Genomic DNA, 22570 nt, shown 5'->3' with positions numbered 1-22570 from the left:
CCTATCACGGACCATTGAAATGAATTAGGGCGGTACTTTCTTCCCCTCTCCAGTTCTATATAACACCTACTGTACATGGTGCAGACAGCAAGACCCTCCAGAGCATTGTTTTCAATTGGAATGTCAAATGTGATGCAATAGACATATATTTAACAGATTCAGTGTAGACAGATAACATTGAATGCTACAATACAGTCAGATCCTGTTAGGACACGCTGTAAGGAGACCAAAGCGGTTTTGACGTACAGACACAATAGCCGGCTTCAGACCGTTGAGCCAGGCCAGGCTAGGGTAATTTGAGGGGCCACCTGGTGATGGTAGCCCAGGCTACAAGCCTCATGACCCTGAGACATTTGTGTTCAGACTGTCAGGCCATTAGCCTCTCCGCATTACACCTCGACACACCCTCGCTTGTGAAAACGTCACCAATGTTCACATAGGATGAGCAGAAAGTAGCGTATCTCTTTCCTATACTGTGTGCTATCGAAGTCAGTCACCTATTTCTGTCCTTTTACGTGTACTGTATGTCACTTAATAGCCTATTCATTTCTATAAATGATCTCGTTGATTAGGTTCATGTCACATACAAATGGTAAGTTAAAACATCTTAACGTTAGTTACGTTACCTAACTTAATTGTATGTTAAACGAAGGCATTAGAAGAACACTTTGTTCATCTAATTGGTTGATTTGGCCCGTCGATAACCACCAAAGGTGGTGATAGACAGATGGTTTATCCAATCAGCTAACCAGTATTTCCGCCCCTTCCCAAAAGTTCTTCAATGAAAAGTTCCCAGATGGATATGCGGAGCAAATCCATCTGGCGGAGTCAGGTTATTAAAAAACATCTTTATTTTAGAATTTCGGAACGAAAGGGGCTGAAACTGAAATTGGAGCTTTTACGATCTAAGTAGGCTACACTATTGATAGCATAAAACACACTGGCAGGAATAATTTAGTGGGACGTTTGTCTATGTTAATTAACTCATAATTCTTTTAACTCTTTTAATTTTAGCCTACTGTGCTAAATGGCGACCTCTGGATAGAGTTAGCCTACTGACAGGCAAACATCTTTAATACAGACGTAACCGCTATCTCTAAACTCGGTGTACTAGCAAATATAGCTGTGCTTTTATAGCCATTCCATTCTATCATGTTTCTCGACTTTCTCACACAACAAGGGGTTGACCCTGCCTTCACCTTGACACAACCCCTAGCCCGGCTCTAGCACCAAGTGGACCAACGTTTAGGGTGGGCCAAAAATCAGGGGCCAGTAGCACCAATATAGCCCCTAAGTGGCACCAGTTAGCACCAGCACCTGAAGGTGTGAAAGCAATTAGCCCCGGCACGGCCTGGCTAGCTCGGCTTTGGCTTGACGGTCTGAAGCCGGCTAATGTCTAAAGATTCTGTATAACAATGCTACTAAACACAATTGCACCGGTGTAATATAACTTATGGTGGTCTTATCTGATGTTTTATATCAACATTTATATCAACACAGAATTTTTCTTGCCAGATATTATGCTAAAAAAAGGAACAGTAAGCCTACTGGGCAGTAAGATAAGGCCACCATTCTCTTTGGCATGATGACCGCTAAATTGACCAGATTCAGGAGGGCCACAGCAAACAGCCTTGGCAATGATACACCGCTTGACACATACAGAAAAAACAGCGTTGAATTCAGGTGCAAGTTGCATTGTTCATGTTTTTGATTGGGGTAGGTAACTACGAGTGAAGGAGAAAACTGGGACATTTTAGTATACTGAAGATATTTTTTGGGACTCAGGCCACGCAGCTTGAAACTGCAACTGTCACGCATGGGCTAATTTTTGGAAGGTTGCAGAGAAACATCCAGGTCATACCATTCTCTCATACAGTTTGGGTAATGTGTAGAAAAGTTGAAGACTACAGATTGAAAGTGGCTATAAACACATAAGCTGTCCTGAAGAATCTTTATCCAGTTCTGGGGTCAGAGTTGGAAAGGCCACACCACAACGGAAATGTAACAATACTGTTTATAGCATCTATCTAAGGTTATGGGTACGACTACATAATTGGTTGAGTGTCTAATTGGTTGACTCTCCTGTGTATGTTTAACATCTAAGAACGCAATTATGACAAACTAAATCAGGTCTGTGCTGTGATTTCAGGAATCAGAAAGATGAATAAGCATGGCAATCATTAGGTATAACCAAAACTATAGCTATATTTTCACTGTTTTACAAGTCATCAGCGATATGCTATCTGAGCGGTCCATGCTAATGCTCAGTCATGTTAGTATGCTAGGTAGGCTAGCTTGAACCTTTCCCATCTGTTCACCATTTAACTTTATTAACTAACTATTAACTGACTATTAAATCTTTAACTCAGCAGCTGTTAAGGTCAACTTGTGTAGGAGTCCTACTGAGGCATCAGCTGCATAATGGAAGGTGTTTAGACACAGATTCAGTGTTTGTACTTGGTGAGGGAGGCAGTATAAATTGATATAACTAGGCGGAACGTTCTAAAGCATGGCAGAATGAAATAGAAATGTTCAAAAACTAAACACAGTGTATCAAAAGTCCATCTCTCGGTCATTTTCTTATTGATAGTCCTCATCTGCACACAGATATGGTTCATACCATACTTGGTAGTGGTGGTCTGGAAGTTGTCTGAAAGTTGTCCAAAGGTTATCCAAAGGTCATCTTGAGGTCATCTGAGGGGTCATGTTGAGGTAAAGCAGAGGTGACTCTGAGGTCAGACGGCGGTGGAGGGCAACTTCTTCACCCCGCGGCGCTGGGCCAGTGTAGAGCGACCCACTGGCTCCAGAGCAGGGGACACATGGCGGCTCAGAGCCGAGTAGGTTGCAGCCATCGCACCCTGATAGAGATGGGGGAAGAGAAAAAAGGGGGAAGAGATGGGGGGAGGAAGAGAAAGGAAATGGGGGAGCATGGTGGAGAGAGAGAGAGAGAGAGAGAGAAAGAGGAAGAGAGAGAGAGATAGAGGAAGAGAGAGAGAAGGGAAGAGAAATAGATGGGGGGGGCATGGTGGAGAGAGGGAGAGGAAGAGAAAGAGGAGACAACGGAGCATGGTGGAGAGAGAGAGAGAGATAGAGAAAGAGAGAGAGAAAGAGGAAGAGAGAGAGAGATAGAGGAAGAGAGAGAGAAGGGAAGAGAAATAGATGGGGGGGCATGGTGGAAAAAGGAAGAGAAAGAGGAGATGGTGGAGAGAGAGGGAAAGAAAGAGGAGATGGGGGGGCGTGGTGGAGAGAGAGAGGGAGGAGGAGATGTGTAGATTGATAGGTATTAAATATTTATTTGTTGGTCCTTTTCCATTAAAAAGACACAAAATGGCTCAAAAAGCGGTCTACTTTGACGTCCACCCTCTTATGATAAGTAGCAATGTAGCCACCTAGCTATTCTCACAACTACTGTAGGAGGAGAGCTATCTCAATGCTACACCAATGTTTCCTTTCTCCCCCTAATGACTATACTCAAAAACATCTGACAACAGCACCCAGGCTGAAACATGCTGGAGCACTCCTTTAACCATGAAAACCTTAACTTCAGTCTCCATATAAAGCTAGGACAGTGTGTGTGTGAGTGTGAGAGAGAGCGAGTGTTAAAGTGCATTTGAGATACCTTGACCAGATTGGGAGCGTCTTGTCGCTGTAGTTGGAATTGAGGTAAACGGTCCTTGTGGACAATCCACGGGTGGCGCAGGACCTGAGCGGCTGTTAAGCGCTGGTGAGGGTCCACGTGCAGCATCTTAGAGACCAGGTCCTGAAGGCACCACACACAATCACACAGCAACCGAGTATTAACACCACCGGCAGTGACACGGTTAAGCGTCATCACTAACATACAGGTTAAAGAGATAACCCTTTACTTTAGTGTTAGACAATTAATATAATCCATATGTGTAAGTGGTAGTGCTCAATAAGGTCTGTGCTAAGCATCACTACACAGCATCTTACAGAATAGGCGATTTATTCTTGGTAAATCCCTATTAAGCAACTAGTTGATTTTAATTAAGGTTGTTGGTAAACAGTAATTTCCTGTGTATTAGTCGCATTGTGTTAAATGTTATAACCTTCCAACATATTGTCTATGCTACTATTCTGGCACTCTAAGTCACATATTCAGACTGTGTATTAGGAGTCTGTAAACTCTCCATTTCCCCCCATACTACATACCAGTAACCTTAGATCAAGAAAGAACTAATAAAGATAGAATACATGTGCAATGATGCTTAATACAGACCTTGTTGAGCACTCAAACATACACATATTGGTGAAGTATTTATGGTTGATTACTTGTGTTTCCTAAAATAAAAAGTTTTCCTGTTAAAGCAACACCCTCACCTTGGCCTCTGCAGAGACAGAGTTCCAGTATCCACCAGTCAGGGAGAACTTTCCGGAGCCAATACGAGTCAGAATGTCCTCTGGAGTGTCATCAGGCCCGTTAGCAAATGGAGTGAAGCTATGAGAGAAAAAGAAGAATAAAGAGACCTAGCTTTGTGCTCTTGTACACATGTTTATGCTCTCTGTAAGACCCAATTCACACCAAAGATTCGCGACGAGACGAAACTGTTGCAGGAGATGTTGCACGTTGTTGCCAGCTGTTGCAAGCCGTTGCAAAGCATTCATCATGTCTAGTCGCAGTTTCAAGGTTTTAGAACGTCGCAGCTCATCTCGCCGTGAATCTTTGGTTTAAAGCCCCCTTAAAGGAACACGCCACCCAATGTCAGTATTAATATATGTTCTTACCTTAACTTTCACGAGTTGAGTCATACCTCTCCCATATCGGTACGTGCACTCAAACGCTCTGGCGCGCGGCGCGAATAGCGGGCTCAGACGTAGCCGTAGAGGGAGGAAGATAGCAGTAATCAAATACATCCACGTTTTCCGTACTTAAATACAGTTGCACGAGTAGTTGATAAAAATGTGTAAGGTCACACAACATGAAACATGCCGATTTTCCAAGCGAATAAACAGGAGAACTACAATGTGTGGCGCAATAGCACTTTGGAGTACTTCGACCTAGCATAGTATTAATTAACACCTAGTTGTAGATCCTATCCACCACAGAGTTTAGAATCCATGCTTGATCGACCCCTCAGCCTCCCGCTCCCCTCTGAGCGAGAGAGAGGCACACACGCTAGAGATGCGCGGATGGGCTATTATTTCAACCGTAACTGCATAGCAAAACTTATCATCCATCCGCACCAAAGTTTTTTGACCAATTTTCAAAACCGCACCCGCCCGCCATCCGCTGTTTTTTTTTATGTATATGGGTGATGCGGCGCTGCTGATGTGAGGCTAGAAAGCTCTTGCCTGTTCTAGAAAGACTGATCCAATGCAGCAAATATATTAAAAGGCTAAAGTCCTACATTGGCTATGTTGTAGCATATCCCCAGAATATGAGCAGAAAACTCAGTCTCTGTCTCGCAAAACAGTCTCCAAATAAAACGCCCATCGGCCTGTTGCCTACAATTTTATCATTGTAATAAAAAATGCAATTTGGCACATAATTTCAACATGCTGCGATCTGGCCTACTAATTAATGCCTATTGTACTTTATTTTTTGCAAAAAGAAAGAAATCCTTGATAAAATAACTATAATAATAAGTACTATATACTATAATAAGTCATTCACATTATAGGCTACTTTACGCACTCAATGTCAGGGTGTCATGTCAGGGTGACAAGCCTGTTCTGAAGACTCCCATTCATTTTGACTGCATGGGAAAAGAGCACGTCAGACAGCGGAGTCTGGAGTGATATGACTCAGAAATGACATCGGGCGATGGCAGTGCGAGATGTTCAGAACGTAAGAGCTAAAACTTCTACAAGCTCAATAACATCCACAGCGGAAAAAAGAAGGTAAGAAAAATAGTCAGAAAAACTTCAAAACTTCAGAAAGCAAGCAAGTTTGGCGGTTGTTACTAAAAATGTGAACATGCACGTTGCACTGTTGTGCGGTGGACTTTCGGAATGAATGGAGTCGGCGTTTCTTTAATATCGAGGCGCCATAGTTTGTCCGATCGGCCTGCTGGCAAGGCCGTAGTCATGATGTCAACATTGGGGGGGGACCAAATCTGTGGTGGGGTCTGAGGAACCTCCAAACAGAATTTCAATACATTTCCTACCATGCAAAAGTATTATTAAAAATCACAAACAAGTCGTTAGTTAAGTCAGTCAATTAGGGTATTCCAAACTTTTGACGGACATAGGCATGGCATGGATGGATTATGAACCCCTGGGCACAGATACCCCCCCCCCCCCCCCCTCCAGATAGAGGGGTCCTAAGGCATTCTACCACGGGAGATTTGTTAAAAAAAATGACCCTTTAAATGATGACTTCTGTCTATCACCGCGAGTGCATTGTTAACGTTTTTTCCAACTTGTGTGCCGTCGCCACGTTTGATTCTTATGTTTTGCCTGCATGGATGCGCGATTCAGTATTATCTAAATAACATGCAAGATGCAACAACCATTTCTAAGAGGCCTATAAAGAGGGTAATTCTTGGCATTAGTACTAGCATATGAATGCATTATTTATGTTGTAAGACATGTGAAAGAAATGAATGACACAGGCTTGCACAAATTCATCATTTAAAATAAAACATTTCAGTTTCGCTATCATTGCGAGAATAGGTTACAATATGGAAAATGTTTCAAAGTTCCCTTTGAGTCTGTGCTACACCTTTCCAACAAGTTTTGTGAGAATTGTACCAGTAGCTTTTGCGATATTGTTGCCAGCCCTACCTCACCGCAGTAGGGTCAGAGAGGGTTAAAGCGGAGCTAGTAATCAAGGATCTTTGGTAGGGTGCAGTAAATGGAAGCTTTTGATAGCGCACGCCACTAACAAAAAACTAGGGTGACCAGATGTGCTCTTTTTCCAGGACATGCCCTCTTTGAGACCTTAAAAATCGTCCAGAATTTTGTTATTCTAGAGCCTTAAACGTGTTTACAGCGAATTTGCATTGCGTTTCTCTCTGTCGTTCACAAATTAGTTAAAAATAGCCTTTTGAGGCAGTGTTTTCTCATATGTCCTCTTTTTCACAAACCAAAAAGAGGATACAATCAGGTCACCCTAGAAAAATGGAAAACCACCAGGTCAAACCACTCAGGGGTATAGGCCACTCTGGAACCATCCCTAGGTCACTAATTTGTGCGTTATTTACGTTTGATTACATTTCAGATGGTGGTGCTTGTTGGTTTCCTGTAGCGTTTTTTTCTTTATTTATTTTTCTATGTCCGTATATTGGGGGGGACATTTTGGTCATATTTAAATATTGGGGGGGGACACGTCCCCCTCAATGTCTATGGTGACTACGTCCCTGCCTGCTGGTATAAAATGAATTGCGCTGTCTGTCTGAAAAAGACGCGCTCTCTTCCCATGCAGTCAAAATGAATGGGAGTCTTCAGAACAGGATTGTCATAGTGTCACACATAGTGCCTGACATGACACTGCGTAAAGTAGCCTATAATGTGAATGACTTTTTATTTTATCAAGGATTTCTTTCTTTTTGCAAAAAATAAAATACAATAGGCATTAATTAGTAGGCCAGATAGCAGCATGTTGAAATTATGTGCCAAATTGCGTTTTTTATTACAATGATAAAATTGTAGGCAACAGGCTGATGTGCGTTTTATGTGGAGACTGTTTTGCAAGACAGAGACTGAGTTTGCTGCTGATATTCTGGGGATAGGCTACAACATAGCCAATGTAGGACTTTAGCCTTTTAATATATTTGCTGCATTGGATCAGTCTTTCTAGAACAGGCAAGAGCTTTCTAGCCTCACGTCAGCAGCGCTGCATCACCCATATACATTAAAACAACCAGCGGATGGCGGGCGGGTGCGGTTTTGAAAATTGGTCAAAAAACTTTGGTGCGGATGGATGATAAGTTTTGCTATGCAGTTACGGTTGAAATAATAGCCCATCCGCGCATCTCTAGTGTGTGTGCCTCTCTCTCTCTCTCGCTCAGAAGGGAGGGGGAGGCTGAAGGTTCGATCAAGCATGGATTCTAAACTCTGTGGTGGATAGGATCTACAATTAGGTGTTAATTAATATTACTACGCTAGGTCGAATTGCGCCACACATTGTAGTCCTCCTGTTTATTCGCTTGGAAAAAACGTTTCATGTTGTGTGACCTTACACATTTTTATCAACTACTCGCGCAACTGTATTTAAGTACGGAAAACGTGGATGTATTTGATTACTGCTATCTTCCTCCCTCTACGGCTACGTCTGAGCCCGCTAGCATAGCAACATGCTAACACATTCGTGCCACGCACCAGAGCGTTTGAGTGCACGAACCGACACAAGAGAGGTATGACTCAACTCGTGAAAGTTAAGGTAAGAACATATATTAATACTGACATTGGGTGGCGTGTTGCTTTAAGGGGGAGAGACGGATATAGATGAGAGGGAGAGATGGAGAGACAGTGAGGGGGAAAGATGGAGAGAGAGTAGAAGGAGAGATGGAGAGACAGTGAGGAGGAGAGATGGAGAGAGGGAGTAGAAGGAGAGATGGAGAGAGTGAGGGGGAGAGATGGAGAGATAGAGGAGACGGAGAGACAGTGAGAAGGAGAGAGAGAGAGAGAGAGAGAGAGACAGTGAGAGGGAAAGATGGAGGGAGGATGGAGGAGAGGGAGATAGAGAGAGGGAGAGAGAGAGACAAAGGGAAAATGACAGCATACCCTGTCAGCATGGTGTAGAGGAGAACACCCAGACTCCAGATATCACACGCAGCATCATAGCCCTGTTTCTTCAGAACCTACACACACACACACACACACATATACATATATAAGTAGCCATCAGACAAATACACTCAGGAAGCAAATAGCAGACAAAGACACACACAATGAACACACACCTAACTGGTCTGTCTGACAGAGACAACAAGAGATGTAGTGTATGCACAGTGATGGAGACCGAGATAAAGAGAGACGGAGATGAAGATAGACAAAGATGGAGTGAGAGATGGAAAGAAAGATGGACAGAGATGGAGAGAGTGATCAAGTGAGAGATGGAGAGAGAGAGGGACCTCGGGAGCAACGAAGTTGGCGGTGTAGCAGGGTGTCATGAGAAGGCCGTTATCGGCCCGCAGCTGCTTGGCGAAGCCAAAGTCACACAGGCGAACGGAGGAGGGATCACCAGAGGAGTCCACGTACAGGAGATTGGAGGGCTTCAGGTCCCTGTGGACCACCTGCATGCGCACACACACACATACACGCACGCACACACACACATGCACCCCACACACACACACACACACACACACACACAAGGTTTAGAATTGCTGCTGTCTGTGCAGTCTCCCTGAAGAAATCAGATTGGGCACTGTGGACAGGGGTGGCGTGTATTGGCTGGGGCCACCCTCCTGTATTTAAACTGCCCCTTTACCAAGATGTCCGTCTCTTACCCCCTATGTATGCAGAAACTCTGCGGTTCTAGCATTAACTCACCCCCTATGTAAGCAGATACTCTCCGGTTCTAGTGATTACTTACCCCCTGTGAGTGCAGGTAGTCCACGGTTTTAGTGATGGTGTGTAGCACAGCGCTTGCCTCACGCTCACTGAAAAACTTCTGACGCAAGATCTTATCCAGCAGCTCCCCCCCTTTCATCAGTTCAGTGACCAGGTAGACTGACCGCCCATCATCATACACCTATACACACACACACACACACACACACACACACACACACACAAAGTTCAGTGACCAGATAGAGTAAGCGTAAAGCTGCCAGACTCTGTTTTTGAGCATGACAATGGTGTACTGAGGTCCCACGTACGTCTTTGAGTGTGAGGATGTTGGGGTGCTGGCCGTAGCGAAGCAGAATGTCCACCTCCTCAGCTGGGTCTCTCTTGGACTTGTTGATGATCTGTAAACAAATAGTCACAGGGAGTTTGTTTCCTGACTGCTAATGCAGTGTATTATCAGTTTGTAAATGTTAGGCGAAGTAGGAAGTAGCATTAGAAATCCTGATGAATGTAATTGGTTAGGCTGGACCAGTGTTTCTCAAACTTTTTTTCTGGGGACCCACTTTTTATTCTCGAGCCCCACCTGTCCCTCATCCGCTCTAAGAAAGTGGTAGGTCAAGCTTAAAATTGTCAAATTTATTCGAATAATGACAAGTTCTAAATATATCCTCTTCAACAGAGTTAAAATCAGCTGGTGCTGCAGATATAATAATAAATAAATACATAACACACATATTTCTGTTTTCCAGCAACATATTAGGAAGCATAGGCCATTTTACAGCATTGTACAATATATTCAATGAAATACCAACATGCTGCATTAAATGGATCCATAATCCAGTCATACTGAGCACTGCTAGTTGGGAAATATTTTTTAAATAAACTTTGCAGGGAGGTGATGTAGGCCTACTGTTTAATACATGGGATCACAAGAGTGCCTCCCAATCAGACGTTTCAGCGATTTCGCTCGGAAATCTCAAAGGCAGAACACCCAGAAATCTCAAAGGCAGAACATTATGGGCAGGCCCATAATTTTATGATTACACAGAGTGAAGTCTGTGTAATCCTAAAATTATCAACGTTAAAATACAGAGACCTGGACAGCATATTGGGCTAACGTGCCGCGACCTAGATGGCGAAGTGTTTGCCGTTGCATGCTAATGTAAATGTAATGCAATGTTGTGATTATGATGGGATGCACAGGTAACCTTGACGGCGTATTCGGCTCCAGTGCTGTGCTGTATGCAGCGCCTACAGACGGAGTAGGATCCCTCTCCGATGTCCTCCTTCAACTCGTACACATCAGAGAACTGACGTGCATTACGCGCATTACTCAGAGGGGGGCAATGCTGTAAACAAACAAACAAACAAACAAACAAACACACACACACACACACACACACACAGCAAAAGAAGGGGAGATAATATGTGTCTACATCCATGCACATTTTACATTCAATTGAACAGAGACTTATTAATATAAGCAATAATGATTAATTGCTACTGTAACACCATAATTAACGCTTTGGGATGAATAAAGTCATCTGTCTGTCTGTCTATCTATCTATCTATCTATGGTGTGTATGAGTGTTTGTCTGTGTGTGTGTGTGTGTGTGTACTAATCTGTGTGATGGGGGGCTGATATTCCTCCTCTTCAGAAATGAGTATGAGTTTGTGTGTATGTGTGTGTGTGTGTGTTTGTGCTAACCTGTGTGGTGGGGGGCTGACATTCCTCCTCTTCAGAAATGTGTATGAGTTTGTGTGTATGTGTATGTGTGTGTGTGTGTGTTTTTGTGCTAACCTGTGTGGTGGGGGGCTGACATTCCTCTTCAGAAATGGCCACAAAACTGAAACCCCTAAAGGGCTGGTGAGCATTTGCACTGGGGGGTACACCAGGAGAGTCTGGGAACACACACACACACACACATTACAAAAGACACAGACACAGACACACACACACACACACACACACACACAACCGTTAAAAACATATTCATACACACGCACATGCAGATGCACATGCACACACACACACACACACACACACATATTACACATGCTCACATACATACATACATACACACACACCTATTATACACATGCACGTGCGTGTGCACACACACAGACACACAGTATAGCACATACGTGCGAGCATGCACACACCCAGGCACCACATACACACAAAGAGATACAAATCACATACAGGTGATATACACACACAGATGGTAGACACACACACACACACTGACCACGTGGGGTCCTGGCGGTGTACTCCTTGTCGAAGTAAAAAGTGTCGTCTCTTCTTCCAGTGGCCGGCTTGAAGGGAGGTGGGATTTCCCTACGGAGCAGTTTCTGCACGCACACACACACACACATTGAATTTCCCCATGGGGATCAATAAAGTATCTATCTATCTATCTATCTATCAATCACACACAGGATTAACATTTCTGTGTGAATTTTGAACTACCATGAAAGTTATTTGTGTAGGTAGTGCCTACATGTCCCACTCTAGAGCAACAGCAGTGAGGAATATAATGGCCACTTATATTTGGCCACTAGAGGGTGCACCACCACCCACACAGTGACAGATCTGGGAGTGATTGTGAGTGTGAATGAGTATGCATATTCGAGTGTGTGTGTGTGTGTGTGTGTGTGTCTGTATGCATGTGTGTGAGTGTGTGTGCGTGTATGCCTACAGTATGTGTGTATGAAAGTGTGTATGAGTGCGTGTGTGAATACATTACTCATAAACTACCACCCCAGTGTTGATGATTGTTGGGGATAAAGGCGTCTCCACAGTTGAAGTTTCACTTTGGCTAACTGTGTGATCTGACACGGCATTTGGCCTTGACGGGGAAAGTTTTGGGCCCACTGAACGCTCTTCTAGTTTGGTGTTGTGCACATTGGTTGAGAGCATGTGATCTCACACCTATCTGTGTCCTGGGTCAAGCTAGGATCTGTGTTCTGGGTCAAGCTAGGTAGGTGAGGGCTCTTAGACCAGCTGACCGCCTCATGAAGTCCTTTCCCTCCCTCAGTGCAAATGGAGCAAACCATTGTGTCCACTCCATCGCAGGCTTCTCATTTAAAGGAGAGTTTTCACATAGATCTCCGTGGGACTTGCCTCCAGGGGCGGACTGACAATCTGTGCGTTCTGGAAAAGTCCAGAACGGCCGTCGACTGCCTGGCTCAGTGCCTCATCAGCCAAGTACGACTGTCTAGCTCTCCACATAAATATACGTCACTCAGGCTTAATCAAAGCTATCAGTTCGCTATCAGTTGTCATTGTCATCCAAAAAAGTAAACATTTGCGCCATCGCGTCTTCAATGAATGACACTAGGCAAGATGATGCAGCCTTTATATATCGCCCCTTTCTGTGGTTCAGTCTTGCTCATAGCCTTGCGCTTCAAAAACGCGCTAGAATTGAATTCCCTGCGTGCAGAACAGGTGTCAGTTAGAGCAGTGTTTCTTAACTGGTGGGTCGGGACCCAAAAGTGGGTCGCCGAACCGTTCTGGGTGGGTCGCACAGCTTGTGGTTAAAAATAAATAATAAAAAAAAAAAATTCGGCAATTTAAAATGCTGCCTTATCAGATCTAATGTTGGACCTTTATTTTGATAAACTTAGATAAAAATAAAATTCATAGCCTACATATCAGTCATTGCCATGGCATGGACATAGACAATGTTTATGTGACAAGTCATGTTAGACATCATTTTAGTGGTAAACACAGTTTAGTGGCAGCTCCTCTGAATATTTGAAGTACCCTACAGTAGGCTCGGATATGGATTCACTTAAACTGAGGACAAAATAGGACAGAAACCCCATTGTGTGGTGTGCAGTAGATGGCTGGCACATGAGAGCATGAAACCATCAAAACTAAAATGCCACATGGAAACAAGGCACCCCTGTCAAAGACAAACCTGTTGAGTACTTTGAAAGGTGACATCAAGAGTTGAAGACTTCACAAATGTAGGCTAATGCCAAACATCTGCATGTTCCAAACAAGCAGGCCTACAGGCACTTCGCTTGTCTTACCATGTAGCTCACCATATCCATTGGTTTGAACGCCAAAAATTTATATATGGGTCGCGACTTCATGAACATGGGAAATTGTGGGTCCCAAAGCCAGACCAGTTAAGAACCACTGAGTTAGAGCCGATCGTCATGGAAGAACTTAGGCCAATCAAAAACGAAAAACAAGGCAACATAAAACGGAGTGGGAGAACAGCGACATTTAACCAGTTTTCCAACAAAGGTAGGCTATGGTCCTGTCCCAATATTTAGACTATTGACAAACTTTACCCCTCGAATCATTTATCGTAGGCCTAGCCGATCTTGTCAATTGTCAATCTCTTTAATCTTATCAATTAGTTTCCACAAAATTCACCAGAAGTCATCATTTAAGGCGTTATTTTTCAAATTCTCCAGCAGCAAATAATTTGCATTTTTGTACATTGTGACCACCTATTTCATGTTTGTATGTGAGACAGCAAGGGACAAGGGTGTGTGTGCGCATGTACTATGTATGGTAGTGGGCCTATTCGGAAGAAAGTCCAGGGCCTTTTTTTAGTCCCAGTCCGTCCCTGCTTGCCTCTGTAGGCTGTAGCTGCCTGGAAGTTTTAGCTGCTAGACCTAGCAACTCGAGCTAGATAAAAAACGATTATTTTCGAGGGGGGGGGTGACCTCAAAAAATGGAGATCTATGTGAAAACTCTAGTTTAATGAGGCCACACCTTGTCTGCCGGCTTCCTGTTATCTCTGAAGAAAAACATTTCACCATAACTTCCTGTGTGCTATGAATGCACAAATGAAACTAATGAAATGCTTGCAAAGATGCATAGCAGCCTCAGCAGCAAGTGGTGTGAACTAAAAGAGCACAAAACATTGTGTGTGTGTGTGTGTGTGTGTGTGTGTTTGAGTTTGTGACTGTGTGTCTATGTGAGAGTGTGTGTGGGCTGTACATACGTTCCAGTCAATAGTTGAGAAGAATGCGTGTCTCTTAATTTCCTCAACACCGTCGGGCCCTGCTCCTAAACAAACACAAACACGTTACACAAACAAACACACGCACACGCACACACACACACATTACACTCAGGCAAACACAAGTCTGTTTCCACAGAGGCATACCTGACGCAGGTACCTGTGGATAAGGCTACCTGCTGCAGCCTACCTCCTACAGCCTGACCATAAGGTTACCTGTGGATAAGGCTACCTGCTACAGCCCAAAAGAACAATAGCTATTACTAAAGGCAACTTGTCTTGCAGGCAAATCATCACAGGGTTAGGGTCAGGGGTCACAGAGGGTTAAGGGTCACACAGTTCTTCTCTTGTCCCACACACTATTGGTTTAACTCTAACCCTAACCAATGCATGACTGGTTTAACTCTGACTCTAACCAATGCATGACTGATTTAACTCTAACTATAACCAACGCATGACTGGTTTAACTCTAACCATAACCAATGCATGACTGGTTTAACTCAAAACCTAACAAGCGCAGGACTGGTTTAACTCGAACCTAAACAAGCACATGACTGGTTTAACTCTAACCATAACCAACGCATGACTGGTTTAACTCTAACCCTAACAAACGCATGACTGGTTTAACTCTAACCCAAACGAGCGCATGACTGGTTTAACTCTAACCATAACCAATGCATGACTGGTTTAACTCTTACTCTAACATCTGAAATGAGAAGCACTCACCTAAGCGGTTGCCAGGGTTGCGCTTGAAGAGATTCCGCAGCAACGACTGGGCCTCAGCGCTCAGGAACTGTGGCATGCCGAGCTTGGCCCTGTGACCAACGTAAACACACACACACACAGTTAATGTTGTCTTTGTGTAAAAAATAGTTATTTATCTAATTCTTTGAGAGAGAGAGAGAGAGAGAGAGAGAGAGAGAGAGAGAGAGAGAGAGAGAGAGAGAGAGAGAGAGAGAGAGAGAGAGAGATTGAGATTGAGATTGTAAGGGGGGCGGGGGGTGGTTTGACTGACTTGAGAATCATGGTCATCGTCTCTTTCCGGTCTTTTCCCTGGAAGGGCAACGTCCCCGTCAGCATCTCAAACTAGAGTAGAGGACCAATCAGAATGTCAGAAACGAAATGACAAGAACGTCAGAAGCACATGCATGTAACATGTGCTGATAGATATGGATGCACATATGTAACAGGTCATGTCAGACTTTGGGTTACAGGGCCAACCCTCAGAAATATTTACATGTTTTTTGTTCAAATTAAATTTGAATATCAGGACACACCACACCAGCTTTTGTGTATGGTAAATGGCAGTACTAACAGGCTTTACTCACTGATCTGGAGATATTTATTAAACAGGAAAAATATTTTGACTACTTCCGCTTTTGAGAATGTTGAATTCAAATCTGACTAAATACAATAGAGTACTGAAGCCATGACGTAGCGTTGTCAAGGCAGCAATTTCACTGGATCTAAACAAACCAATCTATCCATAGGTCACCATAGTGGTGGCTTTCTTAATCTATTTAAATATTTTTACATTTAAACGTTTTTAAGACGTTAGTACATTTCTATTACACTGTAGGAATCACATACTACAACACATATTCATACAAACACGATCAAACTTATGACTACAGAGTTTTGTTTTAGCATGGGCTTCCTCCGTAAAAGAGACTAGCATTTAACTTAACAGCCTGCGGTTAAAATCCTTAATTTCACGGACGTGTCTTGGCTTTATTTTTGAGACAAAAATCGTCATTCTTAACAGCCACCAGTCTTTGATAAGATGTGAAATATCCACTGGAATTTTGATTCTTTCTATTACACCTGCCACCTGTGTTATGTGGCTATGCTGCTGCCTAGCAGGTAAAACATGTTTAAATGGCTACAGCCTGTATTTAAAACAATTTATTAGCTAGAAATGATGCCACATGTCTGAAGCCACTTTGAAAGTTTGTTTAGATCCTGTGACACTGCCGTCATGGAAACGGAATGTCACACTTCGGTACTCTATGGTCAATGCAGTGGATTATCCCACTGATCTATGAGGACCACCAATTAGCTGTGTGGGTATGGCCACTCACCATGAAGACCACATGAGGACCACCAATCAGCCCATGTGGGTGTGGTCACTTACCATGAGGACCCCATAGGACCACCAATCAGCTGTGTGGGTGTGGCCTCTGCGGTTCACCACCTCTGGGGCCATGTACTCCACCGTCCCACAGAAAGAGTAGGCCTTATTTTCATGGTCCACCGATTCCTTACTCAGGCCAAAATCTACACACAGAGACAGAGAGAAAGAGAGAGAGAGAGAGAGAGAGAGAGAGAGAGAGAGAGAGAGAGAGAGAGAGAGAGAGAGAGAGAGAGAGAGAGAGAGAGAGAGAGAAAATAGGCCTTACTCTCATTGGTCCAAAAACTGAAGTCAAAATCTACACACACACACATGCACACACAGAGCGAAAGAGAGGGGTTCTTATCATACAAATGCGGAAGAAATGTGTACATACTACTCACCTGTCAATTTGATATGACCCTCTTCATCCAAAAGAATACTGTGGAGACAAACATGCACGCACGTGCACGGGCACACATGCACACACATTATTAAATATGCCTTGTTGCCATGGAATTTAGTAATGTGAAATGGCTATTGCCTTGTGTGTAAAGCCCACCTGGCTAAACCCAATTCAGTTAATGGGCAGGTTAATGTAAGTGGGTGTGTCTGCTGGTAACCTGTGTAGTTTGGGTGTCTGATCATAAATGTGTAACTAATGGTGGACTGTGTCATTTTTGGTTAGTTAGTTTATTGGTGTTTATTGATCTTAAATGTGTGTCCACTTCATTTGAAAAGTAGCCTCCATCTGTTTTAAGCCTCATTTCACCAGTGATGTCATTTAATAGCAAATGTAAAATTCATGGTCTAAAACCCGCCGCACAAGCTGCTTCTTCAAGACGACCACTTTAAATTACACACACTGAACACACGGTTCACATGGTCCTTTTCTTGATCAACTAGGTCATCACGTCTGTGACAGAAAGCAGCCCTGTATGTATTTCTGTATGTGTGTGTGTGTGTGTGTGTGTGACTACTCATATTCATATTTGGTAGCCTAGGACACGTACACAGGTTGGTAGTAAGAGTGCTGCAACAACTTGGGATGGCCAAAGGGAGGGCTGAACAGCTTACAAAGTACTGTGCCATCTCTGCTATTACTGGCAGCCGCCACATATGGCGGAGACGTTGCTACTTATACCCTTAAGAACTGAGAATTGTGCTTGTTAAGTTATATATCACTTAAGTTAAGTGATATTGTGAAGACCTGGTGCATGCTACTGGTCCATGGGTCTGCATATGTATTGTACTGCATTCTTAATATTTGTGTCCCTGTACCATTTTCTTCATGTGGACATAAATAAATGGTTAAAATGTGTATGTGTGTGTGTGTGTGTGCACGTGTGCGTGTGCGTGGTTGTGTGTAACATGTGTATGTACTTCTCTGGTTTGAGGTCCCTGTAGATGATCCCAAGAGTGTGAAGGTGATTAAGCGCCAAGGCCAGCTCAGCCAGGTAGAACTTAACATCCTCCTCAGTAAACATGACCTGTGACACACACACACACACAAAGTCAGCCACAACATTGCAAAGACACACAAAGGAAAGAAACAATTCTACAATGTTCCTGTGTGTGTCCTGGGCTCAAAGCCAACCAAATCGGGTTGCCACTTGTAACAATTTGGTAGCCAAGGGCAACCCGGCAACCATTAATGTCGAGCCCAGCCTTAAATATCTACATGCATGAGTGAATGTGCATGAGTGTATGAAAATGTGCTTTTCACCTTGTTACATGTGCCTCCAAGTATAAGGGTGAATGTAAGTGTGTTAGGGTAGGTGTATGAGTGTGTTGGCGTGTGTAGTGTATAGTGTGTATAAGTGTAGTGTGTAAGTGTAAGACAGTGTAAGTTACTGTGTGTATGAGTGTGTAAGTAAGTGTACGAGAGTGTAAGTATGAGTGTAAGTAAGTGTTTGAGTGTGTGTGTTTGAGCAAGTGAGTACTGATACCTCTTTGGACAACCGAGTAAACAAGTCACCTCCTCGCAAGAAGTCAAGGATCAGATAAAGCTTCCCTTCTGTCTGGAAGGCTACACACACACACACACATACACACACAGTTGACAGTCAGTCACAGAATGCCTTCTGCTTGACCATCGCCATATCAGTGTAAAATACCAGCCCTGCGTTACAAAAACGTTGTTTTACTCCAGACACAGTGCCACTTCAGTTCTGGAAGTGAATATGTAGAGCACATGGGAACAGAATTGAATGTCACTCTCCATAGTGACTCACTCATTGTAGTAAAGTTTGACCTCTACAACTCACTGTACTGAAGTTTGACCTCTACAAGTCACCATAGTAATGTTTGACCTCTGACTCAACATAGTGAAGTTTGTCCTCTACAACTCACTGTAGTGAAGTTTGACCTCTACAAATCACCATAGTAAAGGTGGACCTCTGACTCAACATAGTGAAGTTTGACCTCTACAACTCACCATAGTGAAGTTTGACCTCTACAACTCATTGTAGTGAAGTTTCACCTCTTGACTCAACATAGTGAAGTTTGACCTCTATAACTCACTATAGTGAAGTTTGACCTCTATAACTCACTGTAGTCAAGTTTGCCCTCTGACCGTTAACTCACCGTAGTGAAGTTTGACAATGAAGGGGTGGTTGACATCCACCAGGATATCCCTCTCCATCTTGGTCCGCACACGATCCCTCACTGCGATGATGCAGAAATACAAAACAAACACACACAGGGATTAAAGTTCTCCATCACTACAACGGATATCTGTCAACTGATTCCTGTAGAGGCCATTATCTGACTGTGTGTTTTGCTGAAAAGAACAGTAGAGTTGAGAAAGGGCCTGTTGTTCCTCAGGTGTTTAATAGTTAATTACAGGGTTAGGGGTCAGGTTAGCCAACTAGGCTGACTCCCTGTGTGTCCAGTGTCCATGATTTTGTGTGTGTGTGTGTGTGTGTGTGTGTGTGTGTGTATATGTGTGTGTGTGTGTGCACGCACCCTCTTACAAACACACATGCTCACCTTTAAGCGTGGCCTTCTTTAGCACTTTCATGGCATAGAGCTGGCCTGCATCTGGGCCTGTAATTTTCTTCACCAGAAACACCTAAAACACACACACACACAGACACAGACTATTGTGCACAACTTTTGACCACTCCTGACTGGGCTTTAGTTCTTTAGATCTGTGTACTGTCCTCTCCCACTGATTGAATGTTAGATGGACTGAATTACAACAGTACACACACTAACACACACACAGACCTTACTGTAACTTCCCACACACCTGAATTGTTTTCTCTCTCTCTCTGACTACATCCACACTACTCCGATTTTGTATTACAACATTGTTTTGTTTTAAATAAGGTTCTCGGTCCACACAGCACATTTTAAATGCCAGAAACTTGTCTGCACAAGACACCTAGACAGTAGGAGGGAAACCTGAAGCGTGAATCACATGAGCATTCGCACAAATCACATGACCATTGTCATTCTGTTTCAGGAGCTCGAAAACGCCAGAGTAATGTGGACGCCAGAGTAATGTAGAATACCCACCTTGCCAAAGGAGCCCTGTCCTAGAACTTTGAGGAGGTCAAAGTGTGACGGGTCAGCCTTCTCTGAGCCTTCTTTAACCACATTGGTGATGTTGATCTCTACAGCAGAGTCCTCCTGCAACATGCACACATGCATGCACACGCACACACATACAACCGCCTTGTTAACACACACCCCAACAGCCAACGTCTTCAGAGTACTCACTCAACTATACACACACTCACATCCTTAACAGCACACACACTTACACTTTCAACATGGTCCTCTTCCCCCATGGCATCATCAGTGACCTGCTAGGTTTAAATGAGACATATTTAACACATCAAAAGACACACACAGCAGACATGTCCAAGAGAAGACTACATTACGCAGCTGCAGTGTGGCCATCTAGTGGCCAGTAAGAGACTACACTGCAGCCTGTCACAGCTCAACCTTGTGCATGGGCAGAGTGAATGTGTGAAAATCGCATGTCACTTTATTTTCGATTGCACTGCTTTTGGGTACTGGAGAGATGTTTTTTGACACACGTTGCTTATTTGTGTGGGTTTCTTGAATGCCTCAACAACGTCTCCAAGCATGCCACAGGCCAGTTTAATGGACCGCAGGAGGGGAAATATTTTTGCCTATTCAGTCAAATTAGGGCTTTCAATCGATTAAAAAATGTAATCGAATTAATTACATACTCTGTGATTAATTAATCTAAATGAATCACATATAATTTTTGCTGTGAAAGTATTTTAAATATTTAAATTCAAATTGAATAATCAACATAAGTGACATTAAAGTTCAAAAACTCTTTTATTATTATTTACACTGTTCAAATAATGGCCATAATAATCTATGATATGACCTAATATGCTGAGGAAATAAATTCAAAAGTGCTTCAGGAAGAAGTTTTTTTTTTCACATAAAAGGCATTTCAGGCCATAGATATAACCTAGGGGACACAATGAAAATAACACTTAAATTAACACTCCCCTCAATGTCAGCCCTATTGCATTGATGTGCGACTTTAGAGTTGACGAACTCCGGTGCAATGCAAATTCCTTGCTGTAGACATTGCAGAGGACTTTATTTTAGTCAACACTTTATTTTTATCAAGACCATCAGGCCGTTTTTTTAAAGTAAATGTTCCAATCAATGATCTAGGCAGCACATGTTCTTCGCTCTCCTTCATTTTACAATCTAATACTGACTACGGCTCGGGGTCAAAGGTCATACGGAATCGATTAATCGGGGCTATTTTTTTCAGTCAGTTATTTTTTTCTCAAATTAATCGAAATTAATCAGTTATTTTGACAGCCCTAAGTCAAATATGTATCTGTCTATTAAAACAAACGTGGTAGAGTAAAAATGATACAAAATTATAAAGTGTTTTACATTTGTGAGTTCAAACTGTTATGTAGATATACCACTAGGGCAAGCCTGGTCAAGCCAACTATTCAGCCGACTTCCACCCGTCCCCATAGGACAGTCACAAGACAACAGATAGATATTCGGAAATGTGTCTATGTGTTCGAAAACACATAGATTGATCGGAAATGACAGCTAATACATTAAGTACTTGCACACGTTAATCAGATAATTGTTGTTACACACGAATCTACACACAACAGCAGTTTTGAAGTTGATAACACTTGCAAACCAGCTACCGTGCGTTACCACAAATAGTTAGTTAGTTTTCTCTGACTTCATAAAGACGCAGAATGTATGTATAGTGTCAAGTTGTTGTCATTGTTGAATAAAATGTTGTCGATTCTTTGCAGTGAACTGAAAAAAAAAAAAAGATAGGCTATAGCCTATTCGTTGTAACACGACTTCAACATGATCAACGTTGCTACTGATTTGAAGTGCAATAATCACTTACCTCTGTGTCATTGCTTAAGGGTAACTTCTGAAACGGATCTGGAAACTGTGCCAATGGCATGTTACTGTTCTAAGGGACTTTATAAAGTGCCAGACCTGATATAGTCGAGTTAATGAGTTTGAGCTCAACTTTAAGTTTGCCACAACTAAAAAAAAAGCCACGATGTAACAACGATAGTCAGGGGGCAAAGTTTGCGAGAAGTAATATATGCATACAAAACGTCCTTCCGAACACAAACCCGTGGCGACTAAACACATAAAGTTACGTTCTGCGTAAAGTCGGTATATTATATATTATAAATATGAACGCATTTAACTATGATAACTTTTCTTAGGTCGATTTGTCTGGTGCAATCACGGGCTTCCGGTATTCATGTCAAATTTGCGTCGTGACGTACAGAAATGTTTACCCGTGCGTCATGTCGTTCGATATCCTCTAGATAGCGACATCTTCGATCGAACCAACCTACTACCAAATAATGTCTAATAATAAACGGGCTCTGCTACTACTGTCTATGGATTGAACAGACAGACCTACAGTAGGCCTACTTCCCAATTCGGAGGGTGACATGATTACTGCTACTACCAATAAGAGCCCATTTAAATGTAC

The 22570-nt window shown here is 43.0% G+C and overlaps 1 protein-coding gene across 3 annotated transcripts; it reads right to left on the bottom strand.

Annotated features, from left to right (window-relative positions):
- Positions 1–2078: 2078 nt before the first annotated feature.
- On the bottom strand, positions 2079–22341 carry rps6ka3a (ribosomal protein S6 kinase a, polypeptide 3a). Of its 3 annotated transcripts, none has more exons than XM_042091651.1 (22): positions 21962–22341; positions 20343–20387; positions 20095–20208; positions 19564–19645; positions 19159–19239; positions 18522–18601; positions 17956–18062; positions 16977–17014; positions 16597–16739; positions 15478–15548; positions 15189–15277; positions 14445–14509; positions 11727–11829; positions 11279–11379; positions 10686–10826; positions 9789–9878; positions 9503–9661; positions 9039–9200; positions 8689–8765; positions 4342–4459; positions 3620–3760; positions 2079–2858 (listed from the first exon to the last, which is right to left on the bottom strand). In XM_042091651.1, exons 1-22 carry the CDS (start codon positions 22019–22021, stop codon positions 2736–2738), a joined length of 2190 nt encoding a protein of 729 aa, XP_041947585.1. In that variant the 5' UTR covers positions 22022–22341; the 3' UTR covers positions 2079–2735. The 3 variants fall into 3 exon arrangements, with proteins under 3 accessions (XP_041947585.1, XP_041947587.1, XP_041947586.1); XM_042091653.1 differs by having other exon boundaries at positions 14445–14503; XM_042091652.1 differs by having other exon boundaries at positions 20343–20384.
- Between the last annotated feature and the right edge of the window lie 229 nt (positions 22342–22570).

Source organism: Alosa sapidissima, chromosome 5 (genome assembly GCF_018492685.1).
Source record: "Alosa sapidissima isolate fAloSap1 chromosome 5, fAloSap1.pri, whole genome shotgun sequence".
Lineage (NCBI taxonomy): Eukaryota > Metazoa > Chordata > Actinopteri > Clupeiformes > Clupeidae > Alosa > Alosa sapidissima.
Note: the sequence above shows the minus strand (reverse complement) of the source record. Positions and strands in the feature narration are given on the sequence as shown.

What these genes read in the sequence shown, in the direction of transcription:
- rps6ka3a (XM_042091651.1), bottom strand. Translation starts at nt 22,021, where the DNA reads ATGCCATTGGCACAGTTTCCAGATCCGTTTCAGAAGTTACCCTTAAGC. An exon ending in CATTGTCAAACTTCACTACG is followed by an intron (nt 18,602 to 19,158) that starts GTGAGTTAACGG and finishes GTGTGTGTGTAG; the next exon opens with CCTTCCAGACAGAAGGGAAG. An exon ending in TCTCAACTATTGACTGGAAC is followed by an intron (nt 11,830 to 14,444) that starts GTATGTACAGCC and finishes GTGTGCGTGCAG; the next exon opens with AAACTGCTCCGTAGGGAAAT.